Source organism: Callithrix jacchus, chromosome 15, assembly GCF_049354715.1.
Source record: "Callithrix jacchus isolate 240 chromosome 15, calJac240_pri, whole genome shotgun sequence".
NCBI classification, from domain to species: domain Eukaryota; kingdom Metazoa; phylum Chordata; class Mammalia; order Primates; family Cebidae; genus Callithrix; species Callithrix jacchus.
Window position 1 is genome coordinate 12083280 of NC_133516.1, and position 25757 is coordinate 12109036.

Genomic DNA, 25757 nt, shown 5'->3' on the forward strand with positions numbered 1-25757 from the left:
TGCAGTGGAGAGTCAAAAAGGCTGCTCGGACCCAGGTCTGGTGAGACGGAGGCTGGAGGTGGGATGAGCTGTCTAGGAGAAACACAGAGTGGGAAGCAGAGGCTCTCGACTTGGCTTTCTTGCTTGCCAAAGGAGGGTTCTGGAACAAAAAACTGGAATCTAAGCTGGAGAGGAAGAAAGATGGAGAATGAGAGAATGCACAAGCATGGGACAGAATAATATGCATTTCTTTGGCTCCTTTGTACCTGAGTCTTCTAAAGCTGCGGGCAGATGACCCCTGGGAGGCTGCAGGGATGCCAGCTGGGAGCTGAGTGCAGCTCTGCTGCCTGGGCATGGCCTGGGTGAGGGTGCAGACCCCTGCCTGTGATTGCCAGGGAGCATGAGTGATGAGAACAAGGTGGCTGACAGGGTGAGGCCCAAGCCTGGAGCCCGCCCCGGTTGGGGGAGGGGTCTGGGACCTTTGAGGGGGTCTTAGGGAGCTTCCCCAGCCCTAAGGGCACCACGAACTACACTTCACACTGACCTGGGCATACACAGTTGCATGATCTCTCGCTCACTCTCACATGCAAATGTAGACCATACAACCATCCTGCCCACAGATCCAGAAAGCCCAGGACACAACAGAGCTGTAGTGCCTGCCTGACCCCCACGCACAACAGACCTAGCCCAGAAACATGCCCAGTGGCAGGAGCCACTCACCCGAGCCCTCACTGCCTGAGGACCCCCCAGGCTCTGGCCTCGTTTGCCCCCTTTTGTCAGCCAGCCAGGGGGACAGAACAGGCCTGGATCTAACCCAAGGCCCAGACTCAGCCTGACACTGTGTGAACTCAAGGCCTTCCCCACCTCACCCAGGGCCAGAGCCCTTGCCTGTAAAGTGGAAGTGGGAATGGCCACCACCCAGGTAGAAACCCTCACTTAGGGCCTCATGGCCAGGCATCAGGGCTGTTGGGAGAGGGGCCAAGGAGCCCTTGCCTGTCTTGGTATCCCACCATCACCAGGAGGGGGCTGCATGGGCATCACACCCCTCACAGATGAACAAAGTGAGGCAGCGAAGGGCCTCGAGGTGAGTTGGGGCAAGGCCCCAGCTCTGATGCTGCTCCTGCAGTCTGAGATGGGAGGGTAGCTAGTGGCCAACCCCGAGGACTCTAGGCTAGGGACCCCTTATCTGGGTCCCGTGGCCTGCTCCTAGCCTGCATGCTGCCTCATGGGGGTCCTCTGGCTGGCCCAGGAGCACGATCAGCCCAGCAGAGCAGCTCGGTGTTATGGGGAAGGAAGGCCCGGCCCACCAGGTCAACTGCCTGGGGCCCCAGCCACATGTATATTTAATGATGTCTATTATTCCTGTTTTGTCTCTGGAAAGGACTGAGCAGCTGACAGCGGAGCTGCAAACAGCCCAGGACCTGGGCCTGGGCCTGCTCCATACTCCAGCTGGGCCCGCTCCATACTCCAGCTGGGCCTGAGGCCCCCTGGAGCTCTCTACCTCTCCTGACAGCCTCACAGAACCTGCTGCATCCCTCCAAAAAGGCACACCTCCTCCAGGAAGCCTTCGCTGCTGCTCACAGGTCTTACATCTGGGCTCTGCATTCAAAAACTGTTCAACCTGCACCAGCTTCCAAGGGACAGTAGAATACCGTGAGGGGCCGGCACTGTCCCTGGCACATTGTAGGTACTCAATGAGCCCCTGCCAGCCCCTCTGCTCCTGGCTTCTGAGGCAACAGGAAATGGTCAGCCACCTTGTTCTCATGGGGGAGCCTTCCTGCCACCCAGATGGTCACAAAGGCCTCCTGGGATACTGCCCACCTTGGCAGCCAGGCCCCTCTGGAGGGGCCAGTCTGGGCCTGACACCCATGACCAGCTCCCTGGGCAGAGCCTGCCCGTGCCTGGATGAGGAACCCTGCATTCTTGCCACCCATGGCCTGGGGCTGCCCTGGGGATCCAGGCTCCACCCTCTTAAACTCCCAGGCCCACTGCTACCTTCAATGCTTGAGCTGTGCCCACCTGACTCAACCTGGCTACTGTTCAGCAAGGTTACAAAGTGTTCTCAGTCTGGACAGGAATGGTTTTCAATCCTTTATTTCAGAAAGGAGAGCCAGAAGAATTGGGGACTTAGAAAACAGATTCTAAACTCAAAAGTCCCTGGCCCAGGTGTGTAGACCCAGGGTCTGGGGGTTTTGTGCTGCGCAGGGGCTGCCCTGGGAGGGTCAAAAAGACGGAGGCACTTTAGGACACCCCTTAGGCTGTGGAGGGTGTCAGCTGGGCCTTTGAAGCCACTAAGCTCTGCTTCCAATCCTGGAGAGCCTTGAGTGGAGGACCCAAGGTGTTTGTGTATCCCAGTAGGACCGATGCCCCCAGGGAGATGAGACAGGTAGGTGGGAGGCCTCACAGGTGCCATTACTTCTTCACGATCTGGATGACCTCCTCATGCTCCGTGGTGTGGGTCAGACCCACCTGCTGTGGATTGTACTTGGTGATCGTGCCCTGGCTGAGGAATGGGGGCAGAGGGGTCACCTCAGCCTGCACTGGCCAAGGGCAAGGCCACGAAAGATATCCCCGGGGTGTGTGTTCTGGGGGTGAATGCCAGCGTAAGGTCAGGGCCCCAGGCAGCAGGATGTCTGCAGTGGTCTGACCATCCCTGACCTCAAAGGTGGGGGAGGGCCAGGCACAGTGGCTAATGCCTGTAATCCCAGCACTTTTGGAGGCCTCATTTAAGCTCAAGGATCACTTGAGCTCAGGAGTTCCAGACCAGTCTGGGCCAGATAGCACGATCCCATCTCCATGAAAAATCAGCCAAGCATGCTGCTGTGTGCCTATACTCCTAGCTACTTGTGACGCTGAGGTGGGAGGATTGCTTGAGCACAGGATGTCAAGGATGCAGTGAGTCGCGATTGTGCCACTGCACTCCAGCCTGGGAGACAGAGCCAGACCCCGTCTCAAAGAAAAAAAAAAAAAGAAAAAGGGTGGGGAAGGCCCATGTCCAGCCTGGGTGAACACATACATTCTATGGAGGACAGACACACGGTCATGCCAATCCCCACAGGAAAAACAGGAACACCATGCAGAGGAATGTGAATGCCTTGCTCTATGCCTAATCCGGGGGCTCTGCTGGGTCTAACCCCCTGCCTGCCTCCCACCCAGACACTTACCCACACCAGGGCATACTTGAACTCGCTGGTGAGTGACTGGTGGATGCAGGGGCACTGGAGGACAGGAGACAGAGGTGAGACTCCACTTAACCCCATCTCAAGCTTGACCGCACTGTCTCTCACTCCTCCTGGCCCCACCTGTGACCTGAAGCCTCCCACATATCACATCACCCCCAACTCCCAGAGCAGCATACACCCTCCAGTGCTTCTTGGTAGGGATGAAGGTCACAGGGGTCCCAGAGGTCATGTGAAATTGGAAAGAGACCCTGGAGGGGCAGCCAGCATTTGCCCTGAGTGTGGACCTCTGGTTGCCACACTGATGGTGGGAGAGTGGAGGGTGGCAGGGAAGGGACTCTGCAATTGTGCGATGCGGCTCCTCCCCCTACATGCCCACAAGACTTCTAGGCCCCAGTGGGAGACAAAACGCCTCAGCCCAGTGTCCCGGGGGCAGAGGCGGCGCCAGGCCTGCAGGTCCACTTCCCTGACAGAGATGGGAAGGTCGCTGATTCGGGCCTGCAAATGGGTCTTACATTTTACTCAGCTTGCCACTTGGGAGTGTCTGAAGGGATTCAGGAGGGTAATCGTGAGTCTTCTTGGCTCCTCCTGCTGTGATCTCAAGCCTAGGTCTTAGAGAGATGGGACTTTGCGTGGCCTCATTTGTTCAACACCTCCAGGGTGGCACCCAGAGACCTGGGGCTAAGCTTTCAGAAGGAATGAATGCATGAGACCAGATTGCAAGCCCAGCCACCACTATCATAAGGGGCTAGAGGGACAGTGTCTCTTGCTTCCATGATACAGATCCCAAGAAGAAATCAGCTTGAGGAAAACAACACCTGGGAAAGCAACAGCCCAGAAGCACAGCCATGTGACCCAACACTTGGCCACCACCGGTGCCTGCAGGGTCATGTTCAGGTGACAGAATTCTGGACAGAGAAAGGCAGCCTCGTGCTCCCTGAGCCAATAGCACCTCCTCTGGGGCCTGTGCATGCCTGCTCCCCTATCTGGGATGCTCCCCACCCCAACTCCTCACTGCCAGACCTGCTAGTTCTACAAGCCAGCTCAGGTGGCCTCCTTGAAACCTGTCCTGGCTTCTGTGTTGAGCCAGCGCCACTCCCCACTCCTTGGATGATGCCTGAAGGGCATGGGAGCAGGGTTACTGGCATCTATGCACTACAGGCAGTGTGCTGAGTGCCCTACATGCTGGACTTCATCCAACGTGTCTTCCTGACGACCCAGGGGGGCAGGCAGCACATCCCACCTCAAAAAAGAGGTTGGAGGCACAGCACATGGCTAGGAAGCGGTACTGCAGACGCAGCCTCAGACTGTCCAACTCCAGAGCCTGAGTGTCATCATCTGAGATTGAGACCAGCAGAGCCCACCCCTGGCCCAGGGCACCTCAGGCAGAACAGCGCTCCAAGGGGCATACAGAGCTCCCGCCCCTTGTTAGGGCAGGTCTTGTCAACTCACCACGTGCTCCACTGAGGCCCCTTTCCGGAGGATGATGGCATCTGTGAAGTCCGGCCTCTCTGCAGGGCGAGATGGGGAGAGCATCAACCACACACGAAAACCCACACTGCCACCTCATGATTCTGCCCGAGGGAAGAGATGGCTGCAGAGGCCCTTTCAGTCTCCTTGCCTTGGCCTAATGTCCCCAATATCCAGCACGCCCTCCGCATATATCCCTGTGCCATTTTCTACAACACTTACTTGAACACAGTGACTCAAAATAAATCAAAGTCCAGGATCACACTGCCTGCCATCCATCTGCTGTGACAGCACTGACAGAGACCAGGATCTAGACTCAACGGGCAGGACCCAAAGGGGTGTTGGAGTCTCGTGAGGGAAACTAGCTCGCTCCTTGCTGCCAAGGTCAGGGTTGATGCAAAGTGCTCCGAATTCAGCAGCTGGGACCCCAGGGCATATGTGTGTGTGCAGCAATCAGGAGGATGGGTGGGGGTCAGACATGGGGAGGGCTCTTGTGGATTCAGGTCACTAATGCTCCTGCGGTGGGGTCTGTCACTGTGAGGAGAGGTCAGGATGGCACTAACTGCTGCAGCCAGTGAGGACCATGAGGTAGCCTTGCCCCACCAGGGCACCCTCAAAACCAGCAGTGCCCAGTGCTGAGAAGGGAAAAGAGCTGAGGTGTCTAAATAAGCCAGGCCACAGCTGGTGCCGGGATCTCTGGGCACCTCCCACAGGCCTGGCAGCCTTTTAGGGAGGATGAAGCTCAGCCTGTTTCTCAGCTACATGCAGTGTAACTCACATCCTCTCTTCCTGGTGTAGATGCAGGTCAGGACCAAGTACTCCCAAAGCATCTCCACCAGGTAGTCCACGTTCAGCTTCATGCCACAGCTGCAGAGAGGGAGGCGGCCAGTCAGGCAGGGGCCCCTGTGAGTTCAGAGGCTGGGTCTCCACTTCTTACTATTGGAGGGGACAATTTCCACTGGCCAGCATGGGCACCAAGGCCAGCTGGCTCGCCAGTGCCCACAGGGAAACAAGCCCATTACTCTTGATGGCAGCTTGACGTTTCTGCTGCCAGTGCCTCTGGACACCAATCATGGTCACAGTCAACCAGGGTCAGCATCTCTCCTGGGGGCTGGCAAGACCGTCCTCTGTGGAGGGTTGTAGCTTGTGTCTGATGAAGGGCTGCCATGGGGAGATGGCTGGGGGCTGTGATGGGACCAAGGGCAAAGGCTGGGACCCAGAGCTCACTCCTTGCAGAGGAGCTAGAAATTGCCAGGAAGTCCAGTAGGGATTTCAGCATGAAGAGAACCGAGGCTCTGGAGGCACCAGGTCTAGGGTGGACCGTGGCTTAATCGTTTGCAGTGTGACCCTGAGCTGTGTCCTAACCTCTGTAAAGCTGTTCTACACACAAGCAGGTAAAGCTGTAGAGCTGTCGGCCCTGAGGATGGCAGTCCCTCTAAGGCCTGGGACACAGCAAAAAAAAGAGGAGCTGAGGCTGTGCTATGGGATGGACACTGCTCTTTGTGATGGCAACAATAATCATGAAATGGTCCTTGTACTCAGGCCAGGACCCTCAACCACCATTGGCACTGTCCAGCCTCTTGGTCCCTGAGCTCTCTGTACTGTCGGCTGAGCTTCACTGTGAAGCTGCAGAGCACCGGCTTGAAGCCAGGAAACCAGAAAAGGGAAGCACCTGAATCAGTCTGCCCCAGGGAGGAACCTGCCAGGTGGTGCTAGCAAGTGAACAAACAGCCAGTGTCGGTGGTATCCCTGGGACCCACCCTGCAAAGGAGGGCAGGATTTAGGTGACCAGAGCCTGAGAACGTTAGTTCCTTTTCCCCCATTTGAGCTGTGATCAGACAGAGGGCCTGAGCTTTCGGGCCTATAAAGGCTGCCAGGGGCTGGGGAGGAACTGAGTCCCCAGAGGTTGCTGCAAGGTAAATTCAAAAGTTGAGCCCATAGACATGGCAGAGAGGAGGAGCTGGGCCCCAAAACACCTACCTGAAGACGTTCTGGGCCAAGAGAGGATAGCAGCAGGCAAATGCTGGGCCCGGGAGGGCCGTCGGGAGGCATCAGCTTGGCCCCATGGGGCCACAGGAAGGCTGGGGGTGGGGCCTGTGGATACAGGCTGCCACAGGCAGGTGCTGGGCCTAAGCAGAGGCCACAGTGATGCCACAAGCTGGGCCTGGAGGGTCCAATGAAATTCACAGGCTGGGCCCGGTATGGGCCTGGCGCAGGCAGAAGCTGGGCCTGGGGAGGCCGGGCACGGAAAGGAAGCTTTGGGCCTGGACAGGACACCGGGAGGCAGGAGCTGGCCCGGGAGAGTCTGATAGGCAAGCTGGGCTGAGGAAGACCCCTGCGAGGGAGCGCCTGGGCCTAGACTCAAGGCAAGAGTGAGACGAGAGCTGGGTCCGGAGAGGTTTGCCACAGGCATGAGCTGGGCCCCAATGAGCCACTGTGAGGGAAGCGCTGGGCTCCAATGAGCCACTGTGAGGGAAGCGCTGGGCTCCAATGAGCCACTGTAAAAAAAGCACTGGGCTCCAATGAGCCACTGTAAGAAAAGCACTGGGCTCCAACGAGCCACTGTGAGGGAAGTGCTGGGCTCCAACGAGCCACTGTGAGGAAAGTGCTGGGCTCCAATGAGCCACTGTGAGGAAAATGCTGGGCTCCAATGAGCCACTGTGAGGAAAGTGCTGGGCTCCAATGAGCCACTGTGAGGGAAGCGCTGGGCCTGTGGACGCAGCCAGAATGCAGGCAGGCAGGATCTTCATCTGGGGAAGCCATCAGGAGGCAGCAGCTGGTGCTGGGGAGGCTGCGGAGAGTCCAGAGCTGGGCCAAAAGGGGCCAATGTCAGGTGGTAGCAGGGCCTGTCAAGGCCACCGCGAGGCAGAACGGAGGCCCAGAAAGCCCCACTTGAGAAAGCTTCAGGCCTACAGAAGGTTGCTGGAAGCTGATCAGGAGCCGAGCAAAAAGCAGCTGCCGGGAGGCACGACGTGGTCCAGTAGATGAGGCCAGGTGGAGAATCTGGGCCTGGGGAGGCCGCCACAAGGGAGGCATAGGCTGGACCTCCCAGAGGCTGAGGGGAGGTAGAAGCTGGGCCCCAGGGGGCCGTTGGGAGGCAACAGCTGGCCCTGGAGGCACCGATGTGAGGATGTTTTCCACCCATGAAAAGGAGACGCCATGAGGGCAGGAACTGGGCCTGGAGAGGCTGACTTCAGGATTCGATGCTTGGGCCTCCCAAGACCAGCAGGAGGAGGCAGCAGGAGCCGGGCCTGCAGAAGCTGACTCTGGAACGTCTAGGGCCTGGAGATGCCCTCAGAGGGCAGGAGCCAAGCCCGGAGAGGCCACTTGTGAGGCATGAGCCAGGTGGGCCGGGAGAGCCTGAGTCAAGTCTGAGCTTTTGGGCCTACAAACGCCATCGGGAGCTGGGCAAGAGCTGAGTCCACAGAGGTTGCTGTGAGGCAAATTCAGAAGTTGGGCCCATAGATGCTGCCGAGAGGAGGTGCTGGGCCCCGAGAGGCCTACCTGAAGACGTTCTAAGCCCAGAGAGGATGCCACCAGGCAAACGCTGGGCCCGGGAGTGCCACCGGGCCTGTGGATACAGGTTGCCGCAGAGGCAGGAGCTGAGCCTGAGCAGAGGCCACTGTGATGCCACAAGCTGGGCCTGGAGGGTCCACTGAAAAATGGAGACTGGGCCCAGAATGTCCTGGTGCAGGCAGAAGCTTTTGGCCTCCTGAAGAGGCCTGGCTCAGATAAGAAGCTTTGGGCCTGAACAGGCCACCGTGAGGCAGAAGCTGGCCCAGGAGAGACCGTGATAGGCAAGCTGGGCTGAAGAAGGGCACTGTGAGGGACGACCTGGGCCTAGACTCGAGGCAAGTGTGAGGTGAGAGTTGGGTCCGGAGAGGTTTGCCACAGGCACAAGCTGGGCCCCAACGGGCAAGTGTGAGGGAGGCACGGGGCCTGCGGATGCAGCCAGGATGCAGGTAGGCAAGACCTTGGCCTGCGGAAGCAGCCAGCAGGCAGCAGCTGGGGCTGGGGAGGCTGCGGGGACTCCAGAGCTCGGCCCTGAGGCCCAGTCCTGCTTTGTCCTCCCGCTGGCCTCGGGAGGCCCAAGCATTGGGTCATGAAGTCCGCGTCTGCAGGTCCAGCTCCTACCCTCCCGGCGGCACCCCCCAACGTGGGTGCAATACATCATCATGTGGTCCCCTCCGAGGCTAGGTCCTGCATCCCAGTGGCCCCACGGGGCCCAGGTCCTGTTCCCATCAGGCAGTCACTCAAGGAGGCCCAGCCTGTGCCTCCCTACTGGCAGCCTCACCAGGCCTGAACCTTCTCCTGGCCACATCAACCGGCCCAAGTTTTGAGCCAGGCAGCCTCTTTTGGCTCGGCCTTTCATCTGTCGACCCGAAGCTTCCTCAGGTGGGGCCTTCTAGGTGTCTCTTCTGTTGAGGCCACTGGGAGGCAGAAGGGATGCCCGAAAGGTGCCACCTGAGGAAGCTTTGGGCCGACAGATGAAAGGCCTCCAGGAGATGGCCAGGAGCCGAGCCAAAAGACGCTGCTGGGGACCAGGTGCAGTGGCTCACGCCTGTAATCCCAGCACTTTGGGAGGCCGAGACGGGTGGATCACGAGGTCAGGAGATCGAGACCATCCTGGTCAACGTGGTGAAACCCTGTCTCAACTAAAAGTACAAAAAATTAACTGGGCATGGTGGTGTGTGCCTGTAATCCCGGCTGCTCAGGAGGCTGAGGCAGGAGAATTGCCTGAACCCAGGAGGCGGACATTGTGGTGAACTGAGATTGTGCCATTGCACTCCAGCCTGGGCAATAAGAGCAAAACTCCACCTCAAAAAAAAAAAAATTAGCTGGGCATGGTGGTGCATGCCTGTAATCCCAGCTACTGAGGAGGCTGAGGCAGGAGAATTGCCTCAACCCAGGAGGCGGACATTGCGGTGAACCGAGATAGTGCCATTGCACTCCAGCCTGGGCAACAAGAGTAAAACTCCATCTCAAAAAAAAAAAAAAATTAGCTGGGCACGGTGGCACGTGCCTGTAATCCCAGCTACTCAGGAGGCTGAGGAAGGAGAATTGCCTGAGCCCAAAAGGCGGAGGTTGTGGTGAGCCGAGATCACACCATTCTACTCCAGCCTGGGTAACGAGAGCAAAAATAGGTCTCAAAAAAAAAAAAAAAAGAAAATTAGCTGGGCATGGTGGTGCATGCCTGTAATCCCAGCTACTCAGGAGGCTGAGGCAGGAGAACTGCCTAAACCCAAGAGGCAAAAGTTGAGGTGAGCCGAGATCAGGTCACTGCACTCACGCCTGGGTAACAAGAGAAAAACTCCATCTCAAAAAAAAAAAAAAAGAGGCTGCCAGGGGCAAAACTTCGGCCCGTAGACAAGGCCAAGAGGAGGATCCAGGCCTGGAGAGGCCGCCAGTACAGAGGCAGAGGACGGGGCTCCAGGAGAGGCTGATGGGAGGCAGGAGCTAAGCCCAGGGGGCCTTTGGGAAGCATGAGCTGGCCCTAGAAGGGCCCATGTGACAATGTTTTGCACCCATGGGGAGGAGATGCCAGGAGAACTGGAGCTGGGCCTGGAGAGGCCGAATTGAGAACCCAATGCTTGAGCCTGCAGAAGCCAACAGGAGGAGTCTGGACCCGGGCCTGGAGAAGCCGACTCTGGGACATCTGGGGCCTATGGGAACCCTGGCTGGGCAGAAGCTGAGCCTGGAGGCCAGCGTGAGGCATGACCTGGGTAGTCTTGGAGAGCCTGAGTCGAGGGCCTGAGCTTTCGGGCCTACAAAGGCCTCCGGGAGCTGGGGAGGAGCCGAGTCCACAGAGGTTGCTGTGAGGCGAGAATGGAAGGTTGGCCCTTTGAAGCCGCCGGAAGGAGGGCCTGGGCCCCAAGAGGCTGACCTGAAGACACTCTGGACAAGGAGACGATGCCAGGAGGCCAATGCTGGGCATGGAAGGGCTGCCTGGGGGCACCAGTTTGGCCCAAGGGAGCCACCGGGAGGCTACAAGCTGGGCCTGTGAAGACAGGCTGCCACAGAGGCAGGAGCTGGGCTGAGCGGAGGCCACAATGAAGCCACAAGCTGGGTCTGGAGGGTCCACTGAGAGGTGGAGGCTGGGCCTGGAGGGGCCTAGCACAGGCAAAAGCCAGGCCTGGATAGGCGGGGCCCAGAGAGAAAGCTTCAGGCCTGGACAGGCCGCTGGGAGGCAGGAGCTGGCGGAGAATTTATGAGAGGTGAGCTGGGCCAAGAGAGGCCGGTGCGAGGGAGGGCCTGTGTCCAGACTCAAGGCCAGCACCAAGTGAGAGCTGGCTCCAGAGACGTCCGGCAAAGGCATGACTTGAGCCTCAACTGGCCAGTGTGAGGGAGGCGCTGGGCCTGTGGATGCAGCCGGGATGCAGGCAGGCAGGCAGGATCTTGGCCTGCGGAAGCAGCCAGCAGGCAGCAGCTGGGGCTGGGGAGGCTGGGGGGACTCCAGAGCTCGGCCCTGAGGCCCAGTCCTGCTTTGTCCTCCCACTGGCCTTGGGAGGCCCAATCATTGGGTCATGAAGTCTGCGTCTGCAGGTCCAGCTCCTGCCCTCCCGGCGGCACCCCCCAACCTGGGCACAATACATCATCACATGGTCCCCTCCGGGGCCAGCTCCGGCATCCCAGTGGCCCCTGGAACCCAGGTCCTGATTCCCATCAGGTGGCCTCTCCAGGAGCCCCAGCCTCTGCCTCCCTACTGGCAGCCACACCAGGCCTAGCACCTCCTCCTGGCCACGTCTACCGGCCCAAGTTTTGCCCCTGGCAGCCTCTTTTGGCTCGACTCCTGGCCAGCTCCCAGAGGCCTTTCGTCTGTTGGCCCAAAGCTTCCTCAGGTGGGGCCTTCCGGGCGTCCCTTCTGCCTCCCAGTGGCCTCAACAGAAGGGACACTGAGGAAGCTATGGGCCGACAGACAAAAGGCCTCCGGGCGCTGGCCAGGAGCCGAGCCGAAAGACGCTGCTGGGGACCAGGCACAGTAGCTCACGCCTGTAATCCCAACACGTTGGGAGGCCGAGGCGGGTGGATCATGAGGTCAGGAAATGGAGACCATCCTGGTCAACATGGTGAAACCCCGTCTCTACTATAAATAAAAAAAATTAGCTGGGCATGGTGGTGCGTGCCTGTCATCCCAGCTACTCAGCAGGCTGAGGCAGGAGAATTGCCTGAACCCAGGAGGGAGAGGTTGCAGTGAGCCAAGATCCTGCCACTGCACTCCAGCCTGGGCAGCAAGAGCAAAACTCCATCTCAAAAAGAAAAAAAACAATTAGTTGGCCACGGTGGTGCGTGCCTGTAATCCCAGTTACTCAGCAGGGTGAGGCAGGAGAATTGCCTGAACCCAGGAGGCGGAGGTTGCGGTGAGCCGAGATCGCGCCATTGCACTCCAGCCTGGGCAACAAGAGCAAAACTCCGTCTCAAAAAAAAAAAAAAAATAGCTGGGCACGGTGGCAGGTGCCTGTAATCCCAGCGACTCAGGAGTCTGAGGCAGGAGAATTGCCTGAACCCAGGAGGCAGAGGTTGCCGTGAGCCTAGATCGCACCATTCTACTCCAGCCTGGGTAACAAGAGCGAAACTGTCTCAAAAAAAAAAAGAAAAAGAAATTAGCTGGGTATGGTGGCGTGTGCCTGTAACTCCAGCTACTCAGGAGGCTGAGGCAGGAGAATTGCCTAAACCCAAAAGGCGGAGGTTGAGGTGAACGGAGATCACGTCATTGTACCCACACCTGGGAAACAAGAGCAAAACTCCATCTCTTTAAAAAAAAAAAAAAAAAAAAAAAAAAAGAGGCTGCCGGGAGCAAAACTTGGGCCCGTAGACGTGGCCAGGAGGAGGATCCAGGCCTTGAGAGGCCGCCAGTACCGAGGCAGATGCTAGGCCTTAAGGAGAGGCTGATGGGAGGCAGGAGCTAAGCCCAGGGGGCCTTTGGGAAGCATGAGCTGGCCCTAGAAAAAACCACATGATGACGTTTGCACCCATGGGGAGGAGACACCAGTAGAACTGGAGCTGGGCCTGCAGAGGCCAAATTAAGAACCCAATGCTTAGGCCTGCAGAAGCCAATAGGAGGAGTCCAAAACCGGGCCTGAAGAAGCCGACTCTGGGACATCTGGGGCCTATAGGAACCCTGGGTGGGCAAAACCTGAGCCTGGAGAGGCCAGCATGAGGCATGAGCTGGGTAGTCCTGGAAAGCCTGAGTCGAGGGCCTGAGCTTTTGGTCCTACAGAGGCCTCCAGGAGCTAGGGAGGAGCCGAGCAACAGAGGTTGCTGCGAGGCGAGGACAAAAGGTTGGCCCTAAGAAGCTGCCAGAAGGAGGGGCTGGGACCAAAGAGGCTGACATTCTGGACAAGGAGAGGATGCCAGAAGGCCACCGCTAGGCACAGAGGGCCGCCTGGGGGCACCGGTTTGGCCCGAGGGGGCCACCAGGAGGCCAGGAGCTGGGCCTGTGGAGACAGGCTGCCACAGAGGCAGGAGCTGGGCTGAGCGCAGTCCACGATGAGGCCATAAGCTGGGTCTGGAGGGTCCACTGTTAGGTGGAGGCTGGGCCCAGAGGGGCCTAGCGCAGGCAGGAGCCAGGCCTGGAGAGGCTGGGCCCGGAGAGGAAGCTTCGGGCCTGGACAGGCCGCTGGAAGGCAGGAGCTGGCCGGAGAGTTTATGAGAGGCGAGCTGGGCCGAGAAAGGCCGGTGCGAGGGAGGACATGGGCTCAGACTCAAGGCCAGCACCAGGTGAGATCTGGGTCCAGAGACATGTGCTACAGGCCAAGCTGGGCCTCAACTGGCCAGTGTGAGGGAGGCGCTGGGTTTGTGGACGAAGTCGGGAGGTAGGCAGGATCTTGGCCTGGGAAAGCGGCCGGCACACAGTGGATGGTGCTGGGGGTGCTGTAGGGAGGCCAGAAGTGGGCATGGAGAGGCCGATGTCAGGATGTAGCTGGGCCTGTCTAGGCCACCGAGAGGCAGAAGGGACACCCCGAAATCCCCGAGGAAGCTTCGGGCCGACAGACGAGAGGCCGTCGGGAGGTGGCCAGGCGCCGAGTCAAAAGAGGCCGCCAGGGGGCAAAACATTGGCAGATAGACGCAGCCAGGATGATGATCCGGGTGTGTGGGGGCCGGCAGTAGGGAGGCAGAGGCTGGGCCTCCCGAAGAGGCTGACAGAAGGCAGGAGCTGTGTCCCAGGTGGCCGTTGGGAGGCAGGAGCTTGCCCTGGAGGAGCCCATGTTGGGGGGCTGCCGGGAAGGCAGAAGCTGGGCCTGCAGAGATAAACTTCAGGACCCAATGCTTGGGCCTCCCGAGGCCAGCATGATGAGGCAGCAGGAGCCGGGCCAGCAGAAGCCGACTCGGGAACGTCTGAGGCCTGGAGATGCCCTGGGAGGGCAGGAGCCGAGCCTGGAGAGGCCAGCGTGAGACATGAGCTGGGAGGGCCTGGAGAGCCTGAGCTTTCGGGCCTATAAAGGACACCAGAAGCTGGGGAGGAACCGAGTCCCCAGAGGTTGCTGTGAGGCAAATTCAAAAGCTGAGCCCGTAGACACAGCTGAGAGGAGGAGCTGGGCCCCAAAAGGCCTACCTGAAGATGTTCTGGGTCCAGAGAGGATGCCAGCAGGCCAATGCTGTGCATGGGAGGGCCCACTTCAGGAAGTTCTGGGCCTGGAGACGCTGCCAAAAAGTAAAAGCTTGATCAGAATGGCCGTTGTGATGCATGAGCTTCACCTAGACAGGCCATTGGGAGGCAGTAGCTGGGCCTGCAGATGCTGCCGAGGCAGAAGCTTGGCCTGGGGGCACTGTGGTGAGGCATACGCTTGGCCTGGGGTGTCTGCTGTGAGGCAGAGTTTAAGCCTATTGGGGCCGACTGGAAGCAGGAGTTGGACCTGGAATGGCAGATTTGAGAAATCTCTCAGTCCGGAGAGGCCACAGAGATACAGGAACTGGGCCTCAAGGGGCCGCCGAAAGGCATGAGCTGTACCTAAAGAGTCCAGTGTGAGACAGAAGCTGTGCCTGAAGACGGTGACTAGAAGACGTTTTGGCCTGGACAGCCTGTCAGGGGACAGATGCTGGGTCTGGAGAGGCCACTGTGACCTGGTCCTAATGAGGTTAGAGTGAGGCAACACCTGGGCTTCTCAAGGCTACCAGGAGGCAAGCAGAAACCTGTTCAAGGAATACCTGTGAGGCAAAAGCTAGGCCTGCAGAGGCCACTGGGAGGAAAGAGCTGGGTCTGTCCAGGTCGTCGGAAGGCTCAAAGTGGGCCTGTAGAGCTTGACTTGAGGCAGTTGGATCACGAGGTCAGAAGATCGAGACCATCCTGGTCAACATGGTGAAACCCCATCTCTACTAAAAATACAAAAAAGAACTGATGTCAGAGAAGTAAGAACATGACAGTGTGTGTTGAAGTACCTGTAAAACATTGTTTCTTTGCCTTTGTAAAATATGTGTCTACTAAAAGTTCTTGCTTTCAAAAGAATATGTGGGAATAAATCATTAGAATGTATTCTTCTGTTTTTTACTTTTATCTTCCTGCCACAGGCTTACTCTAGAAAATTTTATTTTCTTAGAAAATTGAACAAGTGCTCGTTGTGGTGGATCATGCCTCTAGGATGGGAGGCAGGGATGGAAAAGTAACTAGAGGCCAGGAGTTTGACACCAGCCTGACCAACAAAGTGAGATCCAATGTGTATGAAAACATTTAAAAATTAACCAGGTGTCATCATGTATAGCTACTAAGGAGGCTGAGGCAGGAGGATCCTTAGCTCAGGAGTGCAAGCCTGCAGTGACCTGTGATTGCACCACTGCACTCCAGCCTAGGTGACAGAGTGAGACCCCATATCCTAAAACAAAAAAGAAAAAAAAATAGATCACGTAGCAAGTTGTATGTGGCTTACTCTGTATATTTCTAAACTGGAAGTTCTCAGAGTAATGCTGCTAAATCTTTTGGGGTCTAGCATCCCGTTACATTTTTTAACTTCATGTAAGATTTCTAAGACTTTTTTTTTTACATAAATAATTACATTAAAGTTAAAAATAAAACAAACTTTTAAAAATATTATTTATTACGTATTAATAATAAAAACGTTACATGTTATTATAACTAATACAAAACAAACATTTAAAAATATTTTATTCATTACCTATTAATAATAAAACTGGTTGGGCGAGATGGCTCATGCCTATAACCCCAGCACTTTGGGAGGCCGAGGTGGGTGGATCACCTGAGGTCAAGAGTTTGAGACTAGCCCTCCAACATGCTGAAACCCTGTCTCTACTAAAAAATACAAAATTAGCCAGGTGTGGTGGCAGGCACCTGTAATCCCAGCTACTTGAGAGACAGAGGCAGGAGAACTGCTTACACCCGGGAGGCAGAGTTTGCAGTGAGTGAAGATCATGCCATTGCACTCTAGCCTAGGTAACAAGAGCAAAACTCCATCTTAAACAATAATAAAATGATTAAGTAGTAATATAAGTAATCCTTTTGTTTCTCTGAGACAGAGTCTCGCTCTTTCCCGAAGGCTGGAATGAAACATGTAATCTCGGTTCAGTGCAATCTCTGCCCCACCTCCCGGTTCAAAGGATTCTCCTGTCTCAGCCTCTGAAGTAGCTTGGATTACAGGCACCTGCCACCATGCCTGGCTAATCTTTGTTTTTTTGTCTTTTCTTTCTTTTTTTTTTTTTTTTGACGGAGTTTTGCTCTTGTTACCCAGGCTGGAGTGCAATGGCGCCTTCTCGGCTCACCGCAACCTCGCCTCCTGGGTTCAGGCAGTTCTGCCTCAGCCTCCTGAGCAACTGGGATTACAGGCACATGCCACCATACCCAGCTAATTTTTTGTATTTTTAGTAGAGACAGGGTTTCACCTTGTTGACCAGGATGGTCACGGTCTTTTGACCTTGTGATCCATCTGCCTCGGCCTCCCAAAGTAATCTTTGTTTTTTAGTAGAGATACGGTTTTGCCATGTTGGCAAAGCTGGTCTTGAACTCCTGACTTCACGTGATCCACCCACCTCATTTTCCCAAAGTGTTGGGAATGCAGGCCTAAGTCACTGCACCCGGACCGATTAACACATTTTTTAAAACACTGATTAGTCAGGCAACAACACTGGGAAGGGGTCTCCTCATTCCCAGTGATATAAACCCCACTGCATGGCTCCAGGGTTGCAAGGGCTGCAGAGCCAAAAGGCTCTGATTTGAGATTTCATCACTTTATTTGTATTGTGACACAAGGTCCCGCTTTGCCACCCAGGCTGGAGTGCCGTTGTGCACTTAGAGATCACTGCAGCCTCAGTGTCCTGGGCTCAATCCATCTTCCTGCCTCTGCTCCCCAGTGCTGGTACTACAGTTGAGTGCCACCATACCTGGCTAATTTTTAATTTTTTTTGTAGAGTGAGGAGTCTTGCTATGTTGCCCAAGCTGGCCTCAAACTCCTGACCTCAAGACATCTGCCCACCTCAGCCTCCTGAGTAGCTCAGACTACAAGTACACATCACCATGCCTAGCTACATTTATTTTATTAAATTTTGAAAAATATTTTTGTAGCGAGGAGGTCTTGCTACGTTGCCCAGGCTGGTCTTGAACTTCTGTCCTGAAAAGATACTCCCATCTCTGCTTCCCAAACATCTGGGACTACAGGCATGAGCCACTGCATTGAGCCTGAAGAGATTTCTTTAATCTAGCATCCCACATTTGGTAACACTGGGAAAGGCAGTAGAGTTTTTAAAAATTACTTAATAATTCAATAAGAATCAAACTCAACCTCGACCCCTGTCTTCTCTCACACCCCACATCCAGTCTGTCAGGAAATCCTGTTCACTGTCTTCACCATGTACTGAAGATCCCCACCCAGCAACTCCCTGGACTCTTCCCCTACTCTCCTCTGACCATCTCTCACCAACACCATGACCCTGGTCAGGACCACTATCATCTTCCACCTGGATGTTACCACAGTTTGACCCCCATGCTTCCAACCAAATCTTCCCACAGTCTTTCTCAACTCAGCAGCCAGAGAATGCTTTCATATCAGGAGACAGATCATGTCACCTCTCTGCTCAGAACCCTCCCACAGTTCCCATCTCAAAGTAAAAGCCAAAGCCCCAGCAATAACCTCCCAGGGCTTACACCAGCTATACTGATCCCCACACAGCAACTCCATGGCCTCCTCCGCTAATCCTCTCCCCGTCTCCTGCTACACTGGCCTCCTTCCAGAGCCTCAGACTCTTTATTCTGTTGTTTCTGCCCACAATGCTCCTCCTTCAGCACCTCGGCCAGCTCCTTCCCCTCCAAGTCTTTGCTCAATTTTCACTTAGGAGGCCACACCTGACCTTTCTATTTAACATTGCAATCTGTCCCCATTCCCGTTTTTTTTTTTTTTTTTTTTTTTTTAAAAAAAACAAGATCTCACTCTATCACCAAGGCTGGAGCGCAGTGGTGCAATCACAGCTCGCTGCAACCTCAAATTCCTAGGCTCAACTGATCCTCCCACCTCAAGACTCCCTAGTAGCTGGAACGACAGGTGCATGCCATCGTGCCTGGCTAATTTGTTTTATTTTGAAATGGAGTTTCACTCTTCTTGCCCAAGCTGGAGTGCAATGGTGCAATCCCAGCTCACTGCAACCTCCGCCTCCCAGGTTCAAGTGATTCCTCAGCCTCAGCCTCCCAAGTAGCTGGGATCACAGGTGTGTGCCACTATGCCTGGCTAATTTTTGTATTTTTAGTAGAGATGGGGGTTTGTCATGTTGGCCAGGCTGGTCTCAAACTCCTGACCTCAGGTGATCCTTGGCCTCCCAAAGTGTTAGGATTACAGGAGTGAGCCACCACACCCGGTCCTTTTAATGTTTTGTAGAGACAGGGTCTCACTATGTTGCCCAGGCTGACCTTGGACTCCTGGCCTCAAGTGATCCTCCTGCCGGGATTCCTAAAGTGCTGGGATTACCAACATCAGCCACGATGCTTGGCGTCATGTTTATTTCCTCTTGCTGCTGCCACAAACTACCCTACAATAGTCCCTTAAAATAACACAAATCTACCAACTTACACTTCTGGGAATCAGAAGCCCAAATTAGGTCTATTAAGGCTAAAGTTAAGGTGTCAGCAGGGCTGCATTCCTTCTGGAGGCTCTAAAGTGTTCCCTTGGCTTTTCCAGCTTCTAGAAGCCACCCCCATTCCTTGGATCATGGCCCTTAACTCCATCTTCAAAGCAAGAAGTGAAACATCTGCAAATCTCCCTCTCTAACTCTGCTTCCACCAACACATCTCCTGCTCCAATTCTCACTCTTCTAACCTCTTTCTTTTATAAGGATCTTTCTGACTGCTGGGCATGGTGGATCCCACCCATTACCCCAACACTTTGGGAAGTCAAGGCAGGAGGAACATTTAAGGCCTGGAGTTTGAAACTAGCCTGGAAAACATAGTGAAATCCCACCTCTATGAAAGCATAAAAATCATTATCAGCCCGACATGGTGGTGTGTGCCTGCAGTCCCAGCTACTTGAGAGGCTGATGTGAAATAATGGCTTTAGCCCAGGAGTTTCAGATCAGCCTGGGCAACATGACTAAATCTAATCTTTACAAAAATGAGCTGGGCATGGGTGACATGCATGTGTAGTCCCAGCTACTCTGATGTCTGAGGTGGGAAGATCACTTGAGCTCAGGAGGTCAAAGCTATCATGAGCTATGATCATATTACTGTGCTCCTGCCAGGATGACACAGGGAGATTCTGTCTCAAAAAAAAAGAAAATAAATAATTTCTTCTCTGTCCCTGGTTCCTTTCCCTTTATTATTGAATGCTAATAAAGACCTCAGTGGTAGAGGTGATAGGAGCATCTTTAGTTTTAATATTTGCTCTTGATCCCAGCTTTCTAACACAAGAGACTCTAAGAACTTTGGGATCTCCAGCATGCTAAGAATGCATTTGGAAATGTGGTTGAGATGACTGGGTGGGTGCACACTCCTGGATTTCTTCAGGAGGAAGGCTGATTGCCAGAGAAAGCAACCACATGATTAGAGGCTTAGAACTTTTAGCCTCACCTGCCGAACTCCAGGAGGTGAGAGTGGCTGAAGATTGACTTAATTATCAATGGCCAAAGATTTTATCCATCATGCTTGCATAATCGAGCCTCTGTAAACACCCTGAACAACAGGGTTTGCAGAGCTTCTGGTTGAATACAGGTGGTGCTGGGAGGGCGGCATGTTGAACAGAGGGCATGGAAGCTCGGTGCACCTCCCACTTACCTTCCCCTGGGCATCCATCTTTCATTTCTTTCTCCCTTTCCTTCCTTTCGTTCTCCTCTTTCTTTTTTTTTAAAGACAGGGTCTGGCTCTTTTGTCCAGGCTAGAGTGCAGTGGCACAATTTCAGCTCACCACAACCTACGATTCCCCAGTCCCCAGCTCAATGCATCCTCACTTCAGCTTCTCTAGTAGCTGGAACAACAGGTGCACACCACCACACCTAGTTATTTATTTATATTCATTTATTTTTTGAGAAAAAATCTTGCTCAGCAGCCCAGGCTGGAGTGCGGTAGCGTGATCTCAGCTCACTGCGACCACTGCATACTGGGTTCAAGTGATTCTCCTGCCTCAGCCTCCTCAGTAGCTGGGATTGCAGGTACATATCAACATGCCCAGCTAATTTTTGTATTTTATAGAGAGAGGGTTTCACCATGTTTCCCAGGCTGAACTCAAACTCCTGCGTTTAAGCGATCCTCCCAACTCAACCTCCCGAAGCGCTGGGATCACAGGCATGAGCCACTGCATCCAGCATGCACATCTCTTTCACTGGCTGTTTCTGAGACATATCCTTTACAGTGAACCAGGAATAGAAAATGAACTCACCAGATGTGGTGGCTCACATCTGTAATCCCAGCACTTTAAGTGACTAAGGTGGGAAGATCACTTGGGCCCAGGAATTTGTGGCCAGCCTGGGCAACAAAACAAGATCCCATCGCTAAAAAAAAAATAAAAGAAATTAGCCAGATGTGGTGGTGCAGGCATGTCATCTCAGCTACTAGGAAGGGAGGAGGACCACTTGGGCCCAGGCAGTTGAGGCTGCAGTGAGCTATGACTGCAACACTGCACACCAGCCTGGGCAAAAAAATGAGACCCTGTCTCTCAGAAAATAAAATAATAAACTATTTTTCTGAGTTCTATAAGCTGTTCCAGCACATGATTAAATCAAAGAAGGGGGTCATGAGAACCTCTGATTTGTAATAGGTTGGTCAAAAGTACAGGCCAAAACCTAATATTTGCAATTGGCATCTAAAGTGAGGGTAGTCTCACGGGACTAAACGCCTAACCTGCAGGGTCTGCGCCAGCTCCAGGTAGTGTCAGAAGAACATTGTGGGATACCCAGTTAATATCCAGAACACTGGAGAATTTGGTGTATAAGCTCCACACACACAGTCAGTCAAAGTGTGTGACGAGAGAAACATGGGCTTTTCTTTCACCTACCTGCCTAACTGCATAGGAGAAGCAATACATGGTGCTCATGAACAGAGCAAGCATTAAAGTCAAACCAGTCCCTACATCTGACTCAGCTCAATATCCATGTGAGCTTGGGCAAATCACTCATTATCCCTAAGTCTTTATCACCTCATTCAGAAAATGGGGATAACTGGTACCTGCCTGGAATTTTGTGAGAATTCACAAAATATTATGCTTGATGTTACTGTGATCATCACACCTATTCCAAACTATCTGACAGAAACAGAGATGGATGATAACATCACCAGATTAGAAACTGTAGTGAGGTCTCTCCGGCAAAATTCCATACAAGCCAATTACTGTCTCTCCAAAGCATTCCTGCCACACTTAATTCCCTATTCCCTGAACCAAATGTGCCATCTTAATTGTCCAGGTCTTTAAACTGCTGGTTTCCCTGACCATTCCCCATCCCTCCACATCCCCCTTCGCTCCCTACTCTCACACAACTCTTCCTCATCTTTCAAAAGCCAGCTTCACTGTCACCTTATCTGGAAGCTTCTCCCACTCTCCAGAAAAGCTTCCCATTGCACTTGACGCATGCACTATTGTTTGGTCATTGTTGAGTTATTGTCCGAGTCTTTTTGTACCTGAATAACATGATGCCAAGTCTCCTCCTGAACTCTGATGTCTTTCATGGTAGATCCAGCCGGAAGTGACAAACAGATATTCTTTAAAAATAAAAGAAAGAATCAGGAAATCCCATAAAAGTTTTAAAAGATATGTGAAAAGCAAACAGAATTCAAGAGCTTCTAGGAAAAACGTAAGAGGGAAAGTGTTACTGGGAAATATGCTAAAGGGTTTATTTTTATTCTATTTTACTTTTTTGAGAAAGAATCTTGCTCTATCCCCTAGGCTGGACCGCAGTGGTACAATCACAGCTCATTGCAGCCTCAACCTCCAGGACTTCAGCAATCTTCCAACCTGATTTTTATTTTATTGAAGAAACACATTCTTACTGTTACCAAAGCTGGAATGCAGTTGTGTGATCATAGCTTACTGCAGCCTCGACCTCCTAGGCTCAAGTGATCCTCCAGTCTCAGACTCCCCAGTAGCTGGGATTACAGGTGTAAACTGCAATGTCCAGCTCACGTTATCTTTAATTTTTATTAGAGACAATGTGCTGCTATGTCAACGAGGCTGGTGGTAATCCTTTTCCCTCAAGCAGTTCTCCCACCTCAGCCTTCCAAAGTGCTGGGATGACAGGTGTGAGCTGCCACACCTGCTGAGGAGGTTAATTTTTCATGACATAAAGAGCTCAAAGCAAATATTAGAAGGAGCCTAAATGGCTATTTGTGATATATCCATATACTAAAACATTATGCAACCATGAAAAGGATTCAGATACATCAATAGAAATTGACACAGATGTCCACAAAACATGAAAATGAGAAGCGATATTCAATCAGCCAATATGTATTTGAACAATACGGCCAATTATTTCCTGAGACAAGATTATGGGTCTAAAGAGTAAAGGAAAATTTCCACTTCTTCATTTAAAAGTATTTACTATTTTTATAATTTAATAAAAGATTAAATATAGAGATCATCTAATTAGTAAAAGACATGTTAACTCTACAAATAAACAGAAAAGACATGGACAGCCCAACCTTGGTGGCTGATGCTTATAATAGCAGCACTTTGGGAGGGGGCGGTGGGAGAACTGCTTGAGGCCAGGAATTCCAGACCAGACTGGGAAACATAGCAAGACCTTGTTTCTATTAAAAATCAAAAAAATTAGCCAGACATGGTGGCATGTGCCTACAGTCCCACTTACTGAGGTGGAAGGATCACCTGAGTCCAGGAGGTCAAGGCTGCAGTGAGTCGAGACTGTACCACCATACTCAAGCCTGGGTTACAGAGTGAGACTTGGTCTCCCAAAAAAGGAGGGGGAGCAAAAAAGAAAGCTAGCTGGGCACGCTCTAATCCCAGCGTTTTGGGAGGCTGAGTCAGTTGGATCACGAGGTACAAAGTTCGAGACCAGCCTGACAAACATGGAGAAACCCTGTCTCTATTGAAAATACTTAGCCAGGTATGGTGGCACATGCCTGTAATTCCAGCTATTCTGCAGACTGAGGCAAGAAAATGGCTTGAATCCCAGAGAAGGAGGTTGCAGTCAGCAGAGATTGTGCCGTTGCACTCCAGCCTAGGCAACAAGAGTGAAACTTCATCTGAAAAAGAAAGAAAGAGAGAAAAAGAAAGATAATAAAGTAATATAAGGAAATATATATTCAAATGTAACAAAAATAAAGTATTAATGATATCTTTTATTTACTAAAAATGATCAAACAAAAAATAACTTGTTATTGTACCCTGTGCCAGCAAAGGTGCAGTGAAATGGGCATTTTCTTTTACTATTAGTGATGTTTAAATTGTATACAAGCCTTCCACCAGGGTAAAGCTTGGACATTTTTAAAAAAGAATACAGTGACTCACTGTACTGCCTCCTCCAACTCCTGGCCTCAAGCGATCCTCCCACCTCAGCCTCCCAAAGTGCTGGAATTATAGGCCGACAGCCACCATGCCTGAAAGCTCGGCAGTTTACACCAAGTATAACAAGAATGCTAATGTCCTGTGACTCACAGTCATCTCATTTCTGGCTGGAAATATCATCTTCGGATACAATTCAACCTGAACAAAAGGTCATATGCACAAACACAGTAAATCTAAGAGTAATATTTTTCCGTTTTAAAAACATACGTAACACTTCACAAATCTGCACGTCATTCTTGCAGAGGCCATGCCAATCTCTCTATTATTCCGGCTTTAGGATATTTGCTACTGAAGCAAGCATGAGTAATTTCAGATAGAGCGGTTAAGCGAAATCAGGAAGAGTTATGGGGAATTTAAAAATCTATGGTATTTATAGGTACCTAGTAACAGCTCAGTAAATATTAGCTGCTACTTTTATTATTTTTATGGAAATTCCACTCAATTAAAAATGGTCATTAAAAATTTACCACTGTCTTGGAACATCATGTATTTAACAGCATAACTGTAAAAACAGATAGAGGCTGGGTGCGGTGGCTCACACTTGTAATCTCAGCACTTTGGGAGGCCAAGGCAGGTGGATCACCTAAGGTCAGGGGTTCAAGACTAGCCTGACCTAACATGGAGAAACCCCATCTCTACTAAAAAATACAAAATTAGGTGCGGTGGTGCCTGTAACCCTAGCTACTCTGGAAGCTGAGGCAGGAGAATCACTTGAACCTGGGAGGTGGAGGTTGTGGTGAGCTGAGAGTGTACCATTGCTCTCCAGCCTGGGAGAAAGTGCAAAACTCCACCTTGAAAAAAAAAAAAAGGCCCAGCACAGTGACTCACAGCTGTAATCCCAGCACTTTGGGAGGTTGAGGCCAGGTAGATCACCTGAAGTCAGGAGCTCAAGACCAGTCTGGCCAACATAATAAAACCCTGTCTCTACAAAAATACAAAAATTAGCTCAGCATGATAGCAGGTACCTGTAATCTTAGCCTACTCTTAACCCTGGGAGGTGGAGGTTGCAGTGAGCTGAGATTGTGCCATTGCACTCCAGCCTAGGCAACAGAAAGACTGTCTCAAAAACAAAAGAAAACAAAACAGATACAATTTGTCCCTTGGTATATGGGGAGATTGGTTCCAGCTCCCCAATATCCACGTAGACCAAAATCCATGCAAGCATCTGTAGTCCCAGCTACTTGTGAGGCTGAGGAAGGACTGCTTTAGTCCAGGAGGTTGAGGCTGCAGTGAGCCATAACTGCACCACTGCACTCCAGTCTGGGCAACAGAGTGAGAGAAGGTTGACTTTTAAATATAATTTTTCAGTTCACTTGAGAATTGGGTCACAACTGTGGCATATGAAAATTCTTCATAGAATAATTATCTAATCAAATTAATGCTAGAATTGGGAACAGAAAATGTTTTCTTGACTCTTTATTCCTTCACTTGCTGCTACATCAACTATTGCCAGCGGGCACTTACCAACCAGAAGTGTTATCTCAGAGCAACTCACAATGAAATGTGATGTCTAGGGCTCAGGTGTGTTCAGGTCTCCACGCCTTGGCTATGGGTGAGTGGGACTTATATGTCCATCCATTTTCTATACTCCAGCTCTGGAAAAGTTGGGTTTATCCATCTTGATAAGATGCACTTTAAATTTAACTCGGCAAGAACCACAAATGGAAGAAAGGTTATGAAACCACAGGATAGTACTTGTTCTCAAGGGACTCTTCAGCTTAGGTGCTTCTGTAAAAAAGGAATGACATTGTGAAAAACTCATCACAGGTCGGGTGAGGTGCCGCGTATCTATAATCCCAGCCCACTGGGAGACTAAGATAGAAGGATCTCGTGAGGCCAAGAGTTGAAGACCGGCCTTGGCAACACAGTGAAACCTCAACTCTAGAAAAAAAAGAAAGAAAAAAAAAACATTAGAAAATGAGCTGGGTATGGCAGCACATTCCTATAGTCCTAGCTACCCTGGAGGCTTAAGTGGGAGGATAGTTGAACCCAGGAAGTGGAAGCTGCTGTGAGCAATGATCTCACCACTACACTCCAGCCTGGGTAACAGAGTGAGACCGTGTCTACACACACACACCCCTCAGTCTGTCCAGCCTTGACTAATGTAAAGGGTCTTCCGGTTACAGAAGAGGTGTGCTCTTTTGTAGGACAGGAAGGGACCAGCAAGCGTGTTCACAACCTTTCCTCGTCC

At 52.5% G+C, this 25757-nt stretch overlaps 2 protein-coding genes and 1 pseudogene across 59 annotated transcripts in view; 1 reads left to right on the plus strand and 2 right to left on the minus strand.

Annotated features, from left to right (window-relative positions):
• LOC144576535 (uncharacterized) overlaps window positions 1–25757 on the plus strand; it is a 197322-nt gene that overhangs the window by 36186 nt on the left and 135379 nt on the right. The window lies entirely within an intron of this gene.
• Window positions 1–25757, minus strand: part of LOC144576507 (uncharacterized) — a 79507-nt gene that overhangs the window by 22479 nt on the left and 31271 nt on the right. For 34 of the 49 annotated variants that reach the window (XR_013527108.1, XR_013527103.1, XR_013527104.1 and 31 more), the window contains 10 exons: window positions 25062–25294; window positions 23122–23244; window positions 21664–21744; window positions 14775–14942; window positions 6609–14270; window positions 5407–5495; window positions 4611–4669; window positions 3674–3844; window positions 3144–3197; window positions 2058–2482 (listed from right to left, as the gene is read on the minus strand). Coding sequence is in view for 4 of the 49 variants with exons in the window: in XM_078350330.1 (XP_078206456.1) it covers window positions 2420–2478; window positions 3144–3197; window positions 4611–4669; window positions 5407–5495; window positions 6609–6680 (333 nt within the window). In the remaining 45 variants the exon portion in view is untranslated. The other 15 variants (XR_013527116.1, XR_013527138.1, XR_013527135.1 and 12 more) reach the window with 15 other exon arrangements.
• LOC128929821 (U6 spliceosomal RNA) lies at window positions 23766–23863 on the minus strand (annotated as a pseudogene).